The 17681-nt window shown below is 58.9% G+C and overlaps 1 protein-coding gene, 2 non-coding genes and 1 pseudogene across 3 annotated transcripts; 2 read left to right on the top strand and 2 right to left on the bottom strand.

Moving 5' to 3' along the window:
• Positions 1-396: 396 nt before the first annotated feature.
• Positions 397-2743, top strand: LOC120375617 (basic proline-rich protein-like). The gene is made up of 3 exons (XM_039496352.1): positions 397-712; positions 851-1022; positions 1090-2743. Exons 1-3 carry the CDS (start codon positions 397-399, stop codon positions 2741-2743), a joined length of 2142 nt encoding a protein of 713 aa, XP_039352286.1.
• A 4252-nt stretch (positions 2744-6995) lies between these two features.
• Positions 6996-7180, top strand: LOC120376405. The gene has a single exon (XR_005587285.1). It is a non-coding gene; the product is annotated as a U2 spliceosomal RNA (small nuclear RNA).
• Positions 7181-14550: 7370 nt separating this feature from the next.
• LOC120376307 lies at positions 14551-14696 on the bottom strand (annotated as a pseudogene).
• Positions 14697-14814: 118 nt separating this feature from the next.
• Positions 14815-14980, bottom strand: LOC120376302. The gene has a single exon (XR_005587196.1). It is a non-coding gene; the product is annotated as a U1 spliceosomal RNA (small nuclear RNA).
• Between the last annotated feature and the right edge of the window lie 2701 nt (positions 14981-17681).

Genomic DNA, 17681 nt, shown 5'->3' with positions numbered 1-17681 from the left:
GGGACATGACAGACTGTGTATATGTATATGCTGCCTAACACCAAAATGCTAACATCCCCCCACAACCTGTATGTTACCCCCAATGATACAATAACTGACGCCTCAAACACTTTGTATTGTTTATTTTAAATATTCTCTAATAAAATTTAAATCTGTTCTTATCAGTTTAATCTCTTTTAATATGAGATTTCATACTGAGGGGACCTGACTATGTCCCAAGGGACAGACCCTGTGGCTCCTGCACTATAGCCCGGGGAACCAAGCCCTGTTCAGAAGCATTCTGCTGCCCTGCACAGGCTCCCAGCTATAGTAGCCCCTAGGATTCCAGGAACATGCCGAGCCAGGAAGTCCGAGGACCGAGGTGCTGTCGGAAGGAGCTCCCGTATCCCAAAACCGATGGAGCGAGACCCCGCCACGCGGCGGAGCAGGCGCCATGCTCCCCAGCCACCAGTGGACAACACCGCTATCTGCTTGCCGCCAGATAAACTCCCATCTGCTCATCAGCAACCACAGCCTGAGAAGCCTGTTCCTGAGGACCAGCAGCTGAAAGGAAGCATCCCTGACGACCGGCAGCTGCAAGGAGCCCACCCCACTGCCGAGCGCCATCTGGAGGAACCTACAGCCTCACCATCTCTAACACCAGCTGGAGCCCATTCCCGCCCGCCTCAACTGCCGGAGGAGACGCCCACGGACCAACCGCTACTCCTCATGGGTAAGTGCCCCACTACACCCCAGCCCCCGCCCCCGCGGGGGGACCCCCCCACAGCCTCCCTCCCAGGAGCTGCCTGCACTGCGCTGCTGCTGCAGGGGCTGCCTGAGGAGCCCCACCGCGTGCTCCGGCCACTGCCAGAGACGCGGAAGAGTCCCTGCCGCAAGCCCCGCCACGTGTCCCAGCTGCTGCTGCCCGGGGATCCCAGCCCCACGCCCCGGCTGCCGCGCGGCCAGATCGCTGCTCCCGATCCCCTGGGGGACTCCTGCCCCGCGCCCGGCGGCTGCCCGATCGGCCCGGGGAGCCCCTCGGCGTGCCTCCGCTGCCGCTGCCCTGGGATCTCAGCCCCACGCCCCGGCTGCCGCCGCCTGATCGCCCAGGCAGACCCTCAGCGTGCCTCCGCCGCGGCTGCCCGGGGATCTCCGCCGGCCACTGCCGGAGCCGCCCGAGGATCCCAGCCCCATGCCCCGGCGGCCGCTGCCGGAGCCGCCCGGGGATCCCAGCCCCACGCCCTGGCGGCCGCCGCCTGATCGCCCCGGGCGACCCCCCAAGGTGCCTCGCGCGGCTGCCGGGATCTCGGCCGGCCGCTGCCGGAGCCGCCCGGGATCCCAGCCCACGCCCGGCGGCCGCTGCCAGAGCCGCCCGGGATCCCAGCCCCACGCCCGGCGGCCGCTACGAGCCGCCTGGGGATCCGGCCCCACGCCCGGCGGCCGCTGCCCGAGCCGCCAGGGGTTCCCAGCCCCACGTCCCGCATGCCGCTGCTGCGTGGACTGCCCGGGGACTCCTGTGCCCTGCCCCGGCGGCCACTGCCTGAGCTGCCGGGAGATCCCGGCCCGCACCCGGCTGCCGCCGCCTGATTGGCCCGGGAGCCCTTGGCGTGCCTCCGCCGCCGCTGCCCAGGATCCCAGCCCCACGCCCCGGCGGCCGCTGCCAGAGCCGCCCGGGGATCCCAGCCCCATACCTCGGGGGCCGCTGCCTGAGCCGCCCGGGGATCCCAGCCCCGCGCCCCGGCTTCCGCCGCCGCTTGGGCTGCCAGGAGACTCCTGTCCCCTGCCCCGGCAGCCGCTGCCCGAGCCGCTGGGGGATCCCAGCTCCACGCCCCGGCTGCCGCTGCCCGGGGCTCTAGGGGACTCCTGCCCCGCGTCCCGGCTGTCGGCTTCACTCTGGCAGCCTGAGCTGCCCGGCCACGTGCTCCAGCCGCTAACAGCTGAGCTGCCCGGGGATCCCTGCCCCAGGTCCCAGCCGCCTGTGCGGTCTGGGGAGCCCCGCTACGTGCTCTGGCCGGAGCTGCCAGGGGATCCCTGCCCCACGCCCCGGCTACCGCTGTCGGAGGGGCTCTGCCGCACGTTCCTGCCACCGCTGCTCTGGCCGGGGGATCCCTGCCCCCTGCCCTGGCTGCCGCTTCCCGAGCGGCCCGGGGAGCCTCGCGATGTGCCTGGGCAACTGCCGCCCGGCCGGTCGGGAGACTCCTGTCGGGAGCCCCAGGCACCGCCACTCGCGGCGCCTGGGGAGCCCCTTGATATTTTGCAGCAACTGGGAGTCTGCCCCCCCGCGAACGCGCCGCTCCAGACCTCGCGAGACCGGACCGCCGACCGCCGATCGCTGCAACTGCCACGAGAGGCCTCTCCTGCCCTTCTGCGCCCATCAACCACACCCCCCGCAACCCAGGAGCCCCAGCTGCCGCGAGACGACCCCCCTGTTTTCCTGCAATGGCCGGACACACCCCCTGCACCCCAGGAGCCCCAGCCGCCGCGAGACGACTCCCCTGTTTTCCTGCGATGGCCGGACACGCCTCCTGCACCCCAGGAGCCCCAGCCGCCACGAGATGACGCCCCTGTCTTCCTGCGGTGGCCAGACATGCCTCCTGTACCCCAGCAACCCCTGCCGCCGAGGGGCAACCCCCTGCAGGACACCCACACCTCCCAGGAACTCCAGACACTGGGGGAAACCCCAAACACTCCCCGGACACAGCCACTGATGGAGGATGCCCCCCCCCACCAGCCGTGTGATGGAGGACGACCAAGAGGGCCCTAACGCTCCACAAAATGGCCGCCCCACCCTACACACTGTCTACCTCCAATACCCCCTCACTACAGACGCGCTCAACTGCCCCATCTGCATGCCGCCTCGCCGCTTTACTGAACTCAGAGGGCTCACCAGACACCTGAAGAGATGCCACAGCCTGTCCACCGCCTTCAGCTGTGCCCTCTGCAGCCTGCCTTGCGAGTCCCAAAAGAAGTGCAAGGCACACCAGACCAGCTGCAAGAAGGCCCGCACAACAGCAACCCCGGCCTCGGTCCCCCGCCACCCTGTGCCCCAGCCCACTGCTCCCGGGCCGCAAAGAGCCAGAGGGACCCTGTCGACCGCTGCCCTGAAACCCACTCCAGCCCCCGAGCTGGTGGTCCAGGGCACTGCCGCCAAAACGACGGCTACTGCAGCAAGAAATACTGACCGAGCCCCGACCAACTGGAATCCCTTCACTCCCACCCAAGTCGCCCGGAAGCTCTCTGAGCTAAGGCGTCTCAGTGCCCCTTCCAACCAAGGTGACTCTGCCCCGAGAAGGGTCAGCGCTCCGCCACGCATGGCCGCCCGAGACCCTGCCGCTGGAGGCATCAATGCCGGCTCCCGACACACCCTGCGAGCACCAGCCACGAGGGTCACCAACACAACCCCCCAGCCTGCCCTGCAAACCTCACCCACCGGAGGAGCGGGGACCACTCCTCAGACCGCCCCACACACTGCTACCACTGGAGGCCCCGCCGCTATGACCAGACCACAGCACCAGACCCCCATCGCCAGACAGACCGGCACGGCCCCAAGAGACGCCAGGCCAACCCCGACCACCAGACGGCCGCACGCCCCCACAACAACCCCTCGGACGACAGCCACACACGGAAGCCCGGGCACCGCCCCTACACCCACTGATCCGAACCAAGTCACACCATCAACCAGCAATGCTACTACCCCACTGATGTCTACGCCTCAGGGGCCAACCGAGAAGTCCCCCGAGCCACAAACTAGGTCGCCTACCAACCAAACTGCGGACACAATACCCACGCAGGCCGAGGAACACGAGGATCGGCGGTCGACGACTAAACCAGCCACGCCCTGGCAGACCACCTGGATCGAGAAGCTCCAGGCAGCAGCCTCCTTCGAGGAATTCGATCTGCTCGTTAACAGGCTCACCCAGGAGCTGTCGGCAGAGACCGCCCCCAAGAGGACGCCTAACCAAGAGACCACCCGGCCTACTTTCAAACGACCCGCCCCGAATCACGCCACCTCCACCAGAGGAGCCGGAAGAAGGAATGCCAGCCACCGCTACGACCCGGCAGCAGCTTCCAGGATCCAGAAGCTGTACAGATCGAACCGCCTCAAGGCTGTAAGAGAGGTCCTTGATGGTCCCCCGGCATACTGCACGATCCCGCCCGAGCGCCTCTACCGCTACTTCCTCGGAGTATTTGGCGGCACGCCCAGGAACGACACGCAGCGCCCGGAGTGTCTCCATCCGCTGCCCCGCGTCACCAACGCAGACGGGCTAGAGGCTGACTTCACGCCCAAAGAGGTGTCGGCGCGGCTCTCCAGAACCAAAAACACCGCGCCTGGAAAAGATGGCATCCCCTACGGCCTACTCAAGAAGCGAGACCCCGACTGCCTAGTGCTCTCCGGCATCTTCAACCTGTGTCGGCGCTTCGGCCGGTCGCCCACCTCCTGGAAGAAAGCCATGACAGTCCTTATACACAAGAAGGGTGAAAGAGATGACCCCAGCAACTGGAGACCCATCTCCCTCTGCTCCACGATGTACAAGCTGTACGCCAGCTGCCTGGCAGCCAGAATCACAGAGTGGGCGACGACCGGAGGAGCCATCAGCCCGGCCCAGAAGGGCTTCATGCCGTCAGAGGGGTGCTATGAACACAACTTCCTGCTCCAGACCGTCCTCCAGACGACCAGGAGGGCGCAGAAACAGTGCGCGATAGCGTGGCTCGACCTGGCCAACGCCTTCGGGTCCATCCCCCATCACCACATCTTCAGCACGCTACGGGAGTTCGGGATGCCGGAGACCTTCCTTCGCCTGATCCGTGAACTCTATGAGGGCTGCAGCACCACCATCCGCTCGGTGGAAGGGGAGACCGCCGAGATCCCTATCCGCAGTGGCGTGAAGCAGGGCTGCCCCCTCAGCCCCATCATTTTCAACCTCGCCATGGAACCGCTCCTGCGGGCGATCTCCGACGGCGCCAACGGCTTCGACCTACATGAAGAGAGGGTGAGCATCTTGGCCTACGCGGACGACCTGGTCCTGACCGCGGACGACCCTGAGAGGCTACAGAGCATGCTCGACACCATCGGGAGAGCCGCGAACTGGACGGGTCTCCGTTTCAATGCCAAGAAATGCGCATCCCTCCACATCGACGGGAGCAAGAGGCACTCGGTGCTGACGACAGAGTTCCTCGTCCAGGGTGAGCCCGTCATCCCCCTGGCGGAGGGCCAGGCTTACCAGCACCTCGGCACACCGACGGGCTTCCGCGTCCAGCAGACCCCCGAGGACACAATCCGGGAGATCCTGCAGGACGCCGCCAAGATTGACGCATCCCTGCTGGCGCCATGGCAGAAAATCAACGCCCTCAACACCTTCCTGATCCCCCGCATCGCCTTTGTCCTGAGAGGATCCACCATGGCAAAGGTGCCCCTCACCAAAGCGGACAACACCATCTGGCAGCTGGTGAAGAAGTGGCTGTCCCTACCCCAGAGAGCCAGCAACGAGCTCGTCTACATCGCCCACTGGCACGGGGGCGCCAACGTCCCCCGCATGGGAGACCTCTGCGACATCGCTGTCGTCACGCACGCCTTCCGCCTCCTGAGGTGCCCGGACGCCACGGTCAAGAACATCGCGACGACCGCCCTGCGCGCCGCCACCGCGAAGCGTATCGCCGGATCCCCCTCCGACCAAGATGTGGCCGCCTTCCTGAATGGCTCCCTAGATGGAGAATTCGGCCGATTCAGGGGCGACGTCGCCTCGCTGTGGTCCCGTGCCCGCAACGCCACCCGCCGACTGGGAAAGCGACTGGGCTGCCGCTGGGTATGGAGCGAAGATCGGCGAGAGCCAGGAGTCCTGGTACCGCAGATCGGGACGGAAGACAACACCATCGTCAGCCCTGGAGCCAGAGGCATGCTGGAGAAGACCCTGAAGGCCGCCGTCCACGCGCTCTACGTGGACACCCTGAAGAAAAAACCTGACCAGGGCAAGGCCTTCGAGGTGACCAGCAAGTGGGACTCCAGCAACCACTTCCTCCCCGCAGGCAGCTTCACCCGATTCGCCGACTGGCGGTTCATACACCGCGCCCGGCTGAACTGCGTCCCTCTCAACGGAGCTGTCCGCCACGGGAACCGGGACAAACGCTGCCGGAAGTGTGGCTACGCCATGGAGACCTTGCCACACGTCCTATGCAGCTGCAAGCCCCACGCCAGAGCCTGGCAGCTGCGCCACAACGCCGTCCAGGACCGCCTGGTGAAGGCCATCACCCCGTACCTGGGAAAGATCACCGTCAACCGCGCCATTCCCGGCACCGACAGCACGCTGCGCCCGGACATCGTCGTCACGGACGAGGATCGGAAAAAGATCATCCTCGTCGACGTGACGATCCCGTTCGAAAACAGGACCCCGGCCTTCCGCGAGGCCCGATCCCGCAAGCTTGAGAAATACGCCCCCTTGGCGGACACCTTGCGGTCAAAGGGCTACGAGGTCTGCACCGAGGCCCTGATTGCGGGGGCCCTGGGCGCCTGGGACCCTTACAATGAACGTGTGCTTCGGACCTGTGGGGTGGGCCGTCGCTACGCGCAGCTCATGAGACGCTTAATGGTCTCGGACACTATTCGCTGGTCCAGAGACATTTACACAGAGCACATCACCGGCCACCGCCAATACCAGGAGTGAGCGGGCGTGACTCTGTGCACACGATGGGGGGACGAGACCCATGGACCCCCCCGTCGGACTCTATCCCCTAAGCCCCGAACCCACCAAACTGTACTCCACCATGTGAGGGTCGTCCCAACCCCATTACTCAGCCTGCTTATTCGTGCCCATGACTATCTGTAACCTGTTTGTATGAGTGATGTATCCTCATCGCTTACTTGCCTGTACCTTGAACTGACCCACCGTATACCCCGCATTGGGGACATGACAGACTATGTATATGTATGTGCTGCCTAACACCAAAACGTTAACATCCCCCCACAATCTGTATGTAACCCCCAATGACACAATAACTGACGCATCAAACACTTTGTATCGTTTATTTTAAATATTCTCTAATAAAATTTAAATCTGTTCTTATCAGTTTAATATCTGATATGTCCTTTATTTGAGGACTGTATATTACATTGATTTTTGGAACAGGGAGTTGGAATAGGAGCTTGCTCCATCCGCTCCACGCATCAGCCTGGTATTGCAGTACTTCTGGGCACGGTGCACCTCCCCCAGGGAGAACATACTGGTTTAAGAAAAACAGATCAAAATTCTTTGTGCTCTGTAAAGCTCTGTGCTTCTCGGCTCCTTGGAGCTAAGATCAAGTGTAGTTGAGCTCAGGTCGAGTGCGACAGACCTTAACTTTGCCATGTGCGTGGCTGAGTGCTCGCCCCGGCGAGGTAGAAAGCGGTGGGGGCAGGGGGTGTGCGTGTGCCGCAAAGCCTGAGCATCGCTTCTCGGCTCTTTGAGCTAAGCGCAGCTCATGAGACGCTTAATGGTCTCGGACACTATCCGCTGGTCCAGAGACATTTACACGGAGCACGTCACCGGCCACCGCCAGTACCAGGAGTGAGCGGGCGTGACTCTGTGCACCCACAGGGGGGACGGAACCTGTGGACCCCCCGTTGGACTCTATCCCCTAAGCCATGAACCCACCAAACCATACTCCACCATGTGAGGGTCGTCCCAACCCCATTACTCAGCCTGCTTATTCGTGCCCATGACTATCTGTAACCTGTTTGTATGAGTGATGTACCCTCACCGCTTACTTGCTGTACCTTGAACTGACCCACCGTATACCCCGCATTGGGGACATGACAGACTATGTATATGTATGTGCTGCCTAACACCAAAACGTCAACATCCCCCCACAATCTGTATGTAACCCCCAATGACACAATAACTGACACATCAAACACTTTGTATCGTTTATTTTAAATATTCTCTAATAAAATTTAAATCTGTTCTTATCAGTTTAATCTCTTTTATTATGAGATACATACTGAGGGGACCTAATAATGTCCCATAAGACAGACCCTGGGGCTCCTGCACCACAGCCCAGGGAGCCACCCCCTGTCCAGGAGCACTCTGCTGCCCTGCACAGGCTCCCGACTATAGTAGCCCCTAGGGTCCCAGGGACATGCCGAGCCAGGAAGTCTGGAGACCGAGGTGCTGCAGCAATCAGCTCCCGTATCCCAAGACCGACAGAGCAAGACCCCCCCACACGGGGGAGCAGGCGTCATGCTCCCCAGTTACCAGTGGACCGCCCTGCTATCCGCCTGCCGCCAGACAAACTCCTGGATACTCAGCAACACCCACAGCCCGAGAAACCTCTCCCTGATGACCAGCAGCTGCAAGGAGCCTTACCCGATGACCAGCAGCTGCAAGGAGCTGACCTGACTGCCGAGCACCACCCCCCACCGCAGGAGGAACCTACAGCCTCACCATCGCTAGCACCAGCTGGAGCCCGTTCCCGCCCGCCTCAACTGCCGGAGGAGACGCCCACTAACCAACCACTACTCCCCATGGGTAAGTGCCCCACTGCACCCCAGCCCCGGCCCTCGCGGGGACCCCCCCACAGCCCCGCTATCAGGAGCTACCTGCACTGCGCTGCTGCTGCAGGGGCTGCCTGAGTAGCCCGACTGCGGGCTCCGGCCACTGCCTGAGACGCGGAAGAGTCCCTGCCCCAAGCCCCGCGTCCCAGCTGCTGCTGCCCGGGGATCCCAGCCTGCCCCGGCTGCCGCGCAGCCTGATCGCTGATCCCGATCTGCTGGGGGACTCCTGTCCCGTGCCCTGGTGGCTGCCTGATCAGCCCGGGGAGCCCCATGGCGTACCTCCGCTGCCACTGCCCCGGGATCTCAGCCCCACGCCCCGGCTGCCGCCGCCTGATCGGCCCGGGAGCCCTCGGCGGGCCTCTGCCGCCGCTGCCCGGGGATCTCAGCCCCGCGCCCCGGCCGCCCCCGCCTGGGCGGCCCAAGGAGCCCTGCGGCGTGCTCCCGCTGTTGCTGCCTGAGCCGCCGGGGGACTCCCGGCCCGCGGCCCGTTTGCCGCTCCCTGGGAGTCCCCGGCGCGCTCCCGCCGCTGCAGCTCCAGCTGCCTGGGGATTCCTGCCCACGCCCCAGCGGCCGGTGCCTGAGCCGCTGGGCGATCCCGCCCCACGCCCGGATGCCGCCGCCTGAGCGGGCGCGAGGAGCCCCGCGGCGTGTCTCCGCCGCCGCTGCCCGGAGACTCCTGCCCCACGCCCGGCGGCCGCTGCCCGAGCCGCCGGGGATCCGTCCCCACGCCCCGGATACCGCCGCCTGGGCGGCCCGAGGAGCCCCGCGGTATGCTGCCGCTGCTCGTGCCACCGGGGGACCCCTGTCCCGGCACCGAGCCCCAGCTGCCGCCGCTGCTTGGGCTGCCCAGGGACTCCTGTTCCGCGCCCCAGTGGCCGCTGCCCGAGCCGCTGGGGGACTGCCGCCCCTCGTCCCGGTTACCGCCGCCGCCCTGGGGGGATCCCTGCCCCACGCCCCAGCCACCTGCACAGCCTGGGGAGCCCCGCTATATGCTCTGGCCGGAGCAGCCAAGGGATACCTGCCCCACGCCCCAGCTGCTGCCCGAGGGGCTCTGCCGCACGTTCCTGCTGCCGCCCCTCTGGCCGGGGATCCCTGCCCCCTGCCCTGGCTGCCGCTTCCTGAGCGGCCCGGAGAGCCTCGCGAAGTGCCTGGGCAACCGCCGCCCGGCCTGTCGGGAGCCCCAGGCGCCGCCACTCGCCAGAAAGTTAAGCAACCAGCACCCACAACCTCTACCAGGATAGCATCCTGTCTAGGAACAACTCACTGGTCAATAGCTGGGGTGTGAAATCCTCATTTCTTTGTTGTTCTATCACTGTAGTCCCCACTTTCCTATTGCTTGTCTGTATAATCTCTGTTTGGTTCTGTGATTGTTTCTATCTGCTGTATAATTAAATTGTTGGGTGTAAACCAATTAAGGTGGTAGGGTATAAATGGTTAGATAATCATGTTACAGTATGTTAGGATTGGTTAGTTACATTTCAGTAAAATGAGTGGTTAGGGTATAGCTAAGCAGAACTCCAGTTTTACTATATAGTCTGCAGTCAGTCAGGAAGTAAGGGGGGGAATGGGAATGGGAATGAGAATGAGAAAGGGGGTAGGAGAATTAGAATTATGTTTTGCTAAGGGAGGGAATAGGAAGAGGGAATGGGAACAGGGACATAGGCAAGCCTCTGTGGTGTCAGAGCTGGGAAGGGGGATCCTGAGGAAGGAAATTGGAATCATTGATTGCTGGAAGTTTACCCCAATAAACATTGAATTGTTTGCACCTTTGAGCTTCGTATATTGCTGCTCTCTGGTCACGTGAGAAGGACCAGGGAATGGGAGGGTGATGGGATAAACCCTCTAACAAGTACGTCGTTCAGGGTGTGAAAAACCCCAGAACCAGTATAATTAAACTGACCTAAGCCGTGGTTAGATAGTGCTAAATGAAAGGAAAGATTGTTCTGCCAATGCAGTTATCACAGGAATGGAAAACCCCTCCCCTCACTGAAGCAACTGTCTACTCCACTCAGCCACAACTACTTGTTGTACAGCTGCTGCACTACACCATGATTCTGTTCTCACAAAATTGTCACTTCAAATTGCTCAGATCAGCTCCCCCAGCACACTCACGGTTGTACATTAGTGTAAGTGTGTCCATGGCTGAACAGCAAGAGTTCTTGCCCATTTCCCTTCCAGCTGTAGCATGATTAGTGTGTTTGTGGCTAACAACATTGCTATAGGTTGTTGTTCATTCCCCACACTGACAATTCAGACAGTCCCTTTCCTATTCGAATCTCCACCCTATCATTCCAATACCAGGGGTCAGGATCTCTCTGGGGCACTGAAATGTTTCAGGGGGCTGGTGCATGAACTCAGCCTTGCATTCCATCCCTGATGTTTCATGGACTAACAACAGCAGCAGAAAGAAAGAGCCGAGCCAATATCTCCCTGGCAGGGATGCAGGTGGCCACGTCCCCTCTCTCTGACCATTGCCATTGCAGGAGAGAAGGGTTCACTGGAATCAAATGCCCTGGCTCAGACCAGAGACACAGGGAGGTTTTGCTGTTCATGGATCTCTGCAAATGAAATTGTGTCTCTGTGTGAAATTGAGATGGGAAATGAAACGTCCACATGTGGCCCAGTGCCCTAAGGAATGTGGGTGAAGGACTCTGGCTGAGAAATTATTTAACAGGAATTTGTATCAATTTATTGCCCTGATTAAAAGCTATGGCTAAAAGGCAGCCACTGTTGTTAGTACTTGAACCTGCATGGAGACACCCGAGTGGGTGTCAAGTCCATTATCTTAACGAGGGATAGTGGATTATTTTATCAAGATCCAAATTTCTTGGTCAAGGTCTAGTTAATGTCTAGATGCCAGAGAAAATAATACACTGATGATAATAAGGAGAATATAGAAAGATTTTGCAGTCACTATAGGCATAACTATGACGATTGTTTCGTGTATCACTCTTTATATGTGACACCACCACTGCCTTTCCCTTTAGTCTTCTAGTTAACAAAGGGTAAAACTAAACATCACTTCAGATACAAGGGAGCATTTGTGTTCATTCCTGCGAGCTACACAGGGGTTTGATGTAGCTGCTTTCAATCCTCCAGCTCTGCTGGGATAAGTAGCATTTCAGGCTGTCACTGAATTGAAGAAGGGAGATCATTTTTTGAAAGGTTACGCCTCCTCTTAAAGGTATTTGTCTGGCTGGTAGCCCTGGATCCCAGGTCTCTCCTGAGGGAAGAAAGTTTCTGTGCAAAATACCAAAACTTTTAACAGAGAGGAGGGAAAGGCGATAGCCACATGATGGAGCCAGTATGTACCACAACATGGTTCTTTTATGTGGGATGACTCTGAACACTGACTGATCTCCACTCCCTTGGATTTGAAGAGATGTTTAGTTGTGCACTTGGGAACATATAAGGCTGAAGCAATTTTATGGATGGTGACACTACGATTGAAGGGTTATTTAATGTTGTAGAAATTGTTAAAAACACTGAGCTTCAACTGGAACTGCCTGTTATTAAAGGCTGGTTTCCCCATGTCAGTTCCATAAGCTCTGCTAGAAACACCCTGGGTTCTCTCCTGCCTCGGTGGGAACTGGAGGGAATCGTCCCCTGCTGCCCTTGGCTCCAGGCTGGTTTTTCTGGGGAGGGGACGTGGTATTGATTTGTTTGCTGTTGAGAAGGGAGCCAGGCCAGTTCTCAGGGAACGAGAACTCCCAGCATCTTCCCAGCCCAGCCCAGGCTGCTGCCCTGTCCCAGCCTCTGTTCCCCTGGGGGGCCCGCATGTTTGACTCTAGAGCAGGCCGGGAGCAGCAGCTGAGGCAGAGGACAGCCTGGGCTGGGCAGATAAGGAGTTTAGCAAGCAAAAAAGGTAAAATGGCAGGGAAGTATTACCTTGGACTCGATGGCATTTCTCCATTGGTCTGTCTGCTTGGGGGCAGGGACAATAACACGTCCTGCTGCATTCGTTATTTCAAAGGGCGGTTTAGGATTTTCATTCTCACACACGGTGCACAAAGCAGGACTCAACCTTTGGCGTAAACTAAATGAGCTGCCCACAGATTCTAGCAGCCACAATGAGCATTTGGGTGAGAGCTCAGACCTGCCCCTGTCCCAGAGGGAGTCTGTGTGGGGACTGGACTACTGACCTATCAGCTCTTAACTCCCAAATGCTCAGTAACTCTGTTATCAGTGCCTGTGAGTGTTATTTAAACCATAAGGAAAACCAGACTGGGCTAGACCAAAGGCCCATCTAGCGCTGAATCTTGTCTTCTGACAGTAGCCAATAGCAGGTGCCCCAACAACCAGGCACCACTGGGAGTTGAACCCAGGATCTACTATTTACGAAACAGGTGCTTTAGCCAGCTAAGCCATGGTACCTGTAAGAGACTAAAACACACTGTCTGCCCACACCTGACTCTCTGCCATTGCTACCAGGGCCTGACAAGCTTTGCTTGTCTTTGGATTCTCCAAAGCAGAGGAGCAGGTGACATTTCCCTTACAAGTTGTGTGTGAGTGAATCTTTGGCCAGGTCTGCACTACAAAGTTGTTTCAGCAGAATTATATTGCTCAGGTGTGTGAAAAACACACAACACTCTCTCGGTTGGCAGCTTGTGGCTGGTGCACACACTGCAATGCCACGTCTGGCGACAAAACTGCCCTGTTTTGCTGACAAAATAAAATGACTTTGATGAGAGGTCTAGAGCTTTTTGCAGCAAACTGAAAGTAACAGACTAAATTCTGCTGTTCATTATACCACCACAACTCGCCTTCTCCAGTATCCCACAATGCCTGCTGTGAACTTGCCTGCCCTGCATTCCTGCTACAGAGCCACAGGCCCCTCCCCTTTCATTGCTCTGGGAAGTTCTGAAAGCTGAGCGTCCTGCTCTGCTCCGGCAGCCAGGAGTAAATCACCGCCGTGGATGCTGCTCTCTCCTGCCCTGCGAACACAGAGCAGGGTGGTGGGAACTTCCTGACAGTGTAGGGGGGCCACTGGCATCTGAACTGTGACTCCCCCAGGACACCCCTTCCCTCGAGGAGGCTCTTACCTTCTAAACAGGGACTTCTGTTTTCTAGTAAAATCACTAAAAGGGAAGGAGAAAACTCAAAAGAGGTTCCTCCTGGCGCTCATGTGCCTGAACCCGAATACTCTCTCAGTCCTCAAAGAGAGACCTGGAGAAGGAGACTTGCTGAAGCAAAGCCACAGGGGTCTCTGAGGTTTCCCTGGCCCCTCGCCCCTGTCCTGCCTGGCTGATGTCAGCATCTCTCTGTGAGGTCACCACCTCCCCACCACCTTTGACCAATAGTCTGAGGTCCTGCAAAAAGCCTTTGTGATGTCACTGCCACACCCCTCCCTTGCTGTGCCAATGTCCTGCCCCTGGCCAGGCACTTTGGAGGTTTGAGCTACTCCCTGTGGATCACCCCACTCAAGGAGCGTTCGTTCTAGGCAGCGAGCCGGCTAGACAGGAAAACATCAGACGCTGCTCCCAATGCTACACTCAGTTTTTCAGAAATTAGTCGATTTTATGGCCAGAAGAGACCACTAGAGCATCTTATTTGACCCCCTGCATATCACAGGCTTCCTGTATGACACAATAGCTACTTTTGGGCAACTTTGAGCTTGTGGGTTCAAAGATGGGGACCCGCAGGTATTCTCCCCCCACCCTAACCCTTAGGGTAGGATTCCTTCTCGCTGCCACCAGTCAGGTTAAAGTGTCTGACACACTGTCTGTCCCCCAAGCTTCCTCTGGGAAACCCAGATTCAAACCCCTTGAATCTCTACACACAGGGAAGCAGCCCACTTCCCCCCTCCCTCTCCTGCTTTCTCTGCTTGGAGACAACCCTTGTCTCCACAGAGTGGTGCCTAGCTTCCTTCCCCTGAATCCACAGGTAAGGAACGTAACCAAGTCCTGAACTTAAAAGAGTTTATTAAAAGAATAAAAGAAAGAAGAGAAAAAAATACACAATCTCTATGAATCCAAGATAGACATTCATAGGGTCTAATCTTATTAATCCCTAGAGAAATTTCTCCCTTTTCCTCAGTACAAACAATACAGGCAAAATTACGAATAATCAATACAAACACACAGAATTGTGTGGGGAAATCGCAGGGGTCAGCACACCTGCAGTGCAATGGATGATCCTCACCCTGAGAAAACCACCTTCGTGATCATGGTAAGGAACTTAACCAAGTCCTGAACTTAAAAGAGTTTATTAAAAGAATAAAAGAAAGAAGAAAAAAAAATACACAATCTCTATGAATCCAAGATAGACATTCATAGGGTCTAATCTTATTAATCCCTGGAGAAATTTCTCCCTTTTTGTCAGTACAAACAATACAGGCAAAATTACAAATAATCAATACAAACACACAGAATTGTGTGGGGAAATTGCAGGGGTCAGCACACCTACAGTGCAATGGATAATCCTCATCCTGAGAAAACCACCTTCGTGATCATGGTATCTCCCCTGCCAGGTAAGTATGAGTTCCTGCTGCCCGGCCGCCGCCCACCCTCGCTCGCCCCGTACTTATAACACACGGGGCGGACCGCCATGCCCCCACCGCCGGCCTCGCCCACACCGGCCCCCACTGCCGACAGCTGCCCCGACGCGTCCCCCAGAGCCCCTCCCTTCCCCACGCTGAGCTCCCGGTGCCAAAGTCGGGCCCTGCCTGGCAGCCTGCGTCCGCTCCCACAATGCTCTGCTCGCACACAGATCTGCATACCCGCCCACGCGGCTCCGCCCCTCCGCTAGGGCCCCTCCCCCTGCCCGCCTGGGCCACCGCTCTTGCCTGCCCTGTAGTGGTAGCCGGGTCCCATCCCGGGAAGCCAGGCCATCAGAGAGACGGCGTGGCCCACCTGCTGCTGGGGAAAGAGCGCAGCTTGCGTGTCGCTTCTCTCTCTCTCGCTCTCCCCCCACCGGCAGTTGGTCCAATATAGGAATGACCTCCCCTCCCCTCGCAAAAAACCCACTTTTCCAAACAGATCTTCTTTCCCTGCCCCCTAATTTTGCTTTCACACCCTGGGACCATCTCCTCGCTTTGTCTCTCCCCCCACCCCCAGGTGAAGCAGAGATGGCGGCAACTTCAGCCACTGGAGACAGCCCCAGCGAGCGCTGCAGCCACCCTGGGGGGAGGGGGTGTTTGCAGACACAGGAAGGGAGCAGCTGGGAGCGGTGGGTGCTGGGAACAAGGAGGCAGGAGAACAAAGCCCAGAGATGGGACATTGGGCAGCTCCTGGGGCGGGGCTCTGGCACAGACGGGGCGGGCAGCTCCTGGGGGCGGGGCTCTGACACAGCCCGGGGCAGGACAGCTCCTGGGGCGGGGCTCTGGCACAGCCTGGGGCAGGGCAGCTCCTGGGGGCGAGGCTCTGCACAGACAGGGGCAGGGCAGCTCCTGGGGCGGGGGCTTGCACAACCCGGGGCAGGGCAGCTCCTGGGGGCGGGGCTCTGGCACATTGTGACGCAGGAGCCTGGCTCAGCAGCTGCTCCTGGTGGCCACGTGCTGCCAGCAGTGCTGGAGCCGCCGAGCCGGGCGGAGCCGCTGTTCTCAGCTGCAGCAGGATCTGCCCCGGCCCCGCTGGGATCCAGGTGGGGCCAGAGCCTGGGGCCCGGGGTTCCCCGTTGTGTGGCTGGCGGGGGCGGGAGGGGAGAAGCCGGAGCTGCAGGCGGGGGAAGGGCAGTGGGGCAGGTGGGGGTTGAACGGTCTCTGTGCAGCCGGGAAAGTCCAGGGGGAGAGTGTGTGTGAGTGGGGGGGGGAGATACCTGCCTCCTTCTCCTGCCTGTGCCACTTCCCTCCCAAGTACTGGTAACAAGTCTCTCTGGTTCTCCCCCTTTTCTCTCCCCTCACCACACAGGACTATCAAACCCAAGGAGATTCCCTCGTTTTTCCTAAAATTGTTGACTCTCTAGTCTCTTATTTTTCCTGATTTTTTTTCTATAATTTTCAAATGTCAATTTAAATTCTCCTCATATTTGGGGGGCTTCGCCCCACCCCCCATTTCATCAGCAGCAATTCGTCTTTGTTTGGGTGGGAAATTGTTGCCCTGAGTCATTCCCCAAAAGGGATGGGGGTTACTGGGTGCTGTTTGGGGGAGCCCTGAGACACAGCTCCCTCTGGGGTGGAGATGGGGTGGCCGTTCTCTGCCAGCCACAGGGCATGGCTGGGGCACCGGTGGGGAAGGAGGAACCAGTGTCCCCTATGGAGCCTGCCCAGCCCCTTTGGTTCTGCTCCTTTCTAGCATTTTGTTCAGAGACTTTATTACTGCAGAGGCTGAAAAACGTCTGTGGATTTACCCTGGCAGGAGGGGTCAGGTCTACACTGTAATAAAGAGATCAAGCATTTTCCAGCATGGCAGAGTCTAGGATGTCTGTCTGCAGGGAAAGGGCCTGGGGGAATTGTGATGTGAAATGAACTAAAGCCAGTTCTGAAACCTCCACAACTGCCCTTCTCATCCTGCCAGGCTGCAGAATGACGCCCACGTCTCGCTCCGGTTCATCCCATCCTCCTATGGGACAGGGAAGGGAAATGGCTTCAGAGGATCCCATTCAGGTAGGGATTATTGGGGGTTATTGGTGGGTTCCTGCTGGAGGGAGAGTGACAGCAGATACACAGGAGGTGGGAGGCTTGGGCAGTCTGGTTTAGAGGTTGGTGCGGGGCAGGAAATTCACAGGGTGGAGAATGGGAGGAAGCCAGGGTGTGGCAAACCTGTTGGGACTTTTTTAATATGTGGCTTCCATTCTAGGAACAGACCCATGAGGTTAGAAGGTGGAAATGCTCTGATTTGTGGAAGAGCAAAGAACACACCTAGGTGGGGCTAGGTAAAGGGAGCAGAATCCCAGGGCTGGAGCCTCACCCGACTAACCAGCGGCTGCTGTGAGATGTAGAGGGGCACCCACCAATGAGGCTTAGTCAGGGGTTCTCAACTGTTTTCTTTCTGAGGCCCCTCAACATGTTATGAAACCCCCACTGCCCTGCATATGCCTGGTTTTCTGCACAGAAAAGCCAGGGCTGGTGTTAGGGGGTAGCAAACGGGTATTGCCTGGGGCTCCATGTGACAGGGACCCCCACAGAGCTAATTGCTCCAGCTTTGGCTTCAGCCCCTGGTGGCAGGGCTCATGGCCCCAGGCAGGGAGGTTTGGGCTTTCTGCCCTGGGCCCAAGCGAGTCTAACACTGGCCCTGCTTGG

This window comes from Mauremys reevesii, linkage group 12 (genome assembly GCF_016161935.1).
Source record: "Mauremys reevesii isolate NIE-2019 linkage group 12, ASM1616193v1, whole genome shotgun sequence".
NCBI lineage: Eukaryota > Metazoa > Chordata > Testudines > Geoemydidae > Mauremys > Mauremys reevesii.
The sequence above is the reverse complement of the archived record's forward strand: the minus strand, read 5'-3'. Positions and strand labels throughout refer to the sequence as shown.

Coding starts and splice junctions, on each gene's coding strand:
- LOC120375617 (XM_039496352.1), top strand. CDS start 397: ATGGAGCGAGACCCCGCCACGCGGCGGAGCAGGCGCCATGCTCCCCAG. Junction 713..850: donor CCAACCGCTACTCCTCATGG/GTAAGTGCCCCA, acceptor GGCCACTGCCAG/AGACGCGGAAGAGTCCCTGC. Junction 1,023..1,089: donor GGCCCGGGGAGCCCCTCGGC/GTGCCTCCGCTG, acceptor CTGATCGCCCAG/GCAGACCCTCAGCGTGCCTC.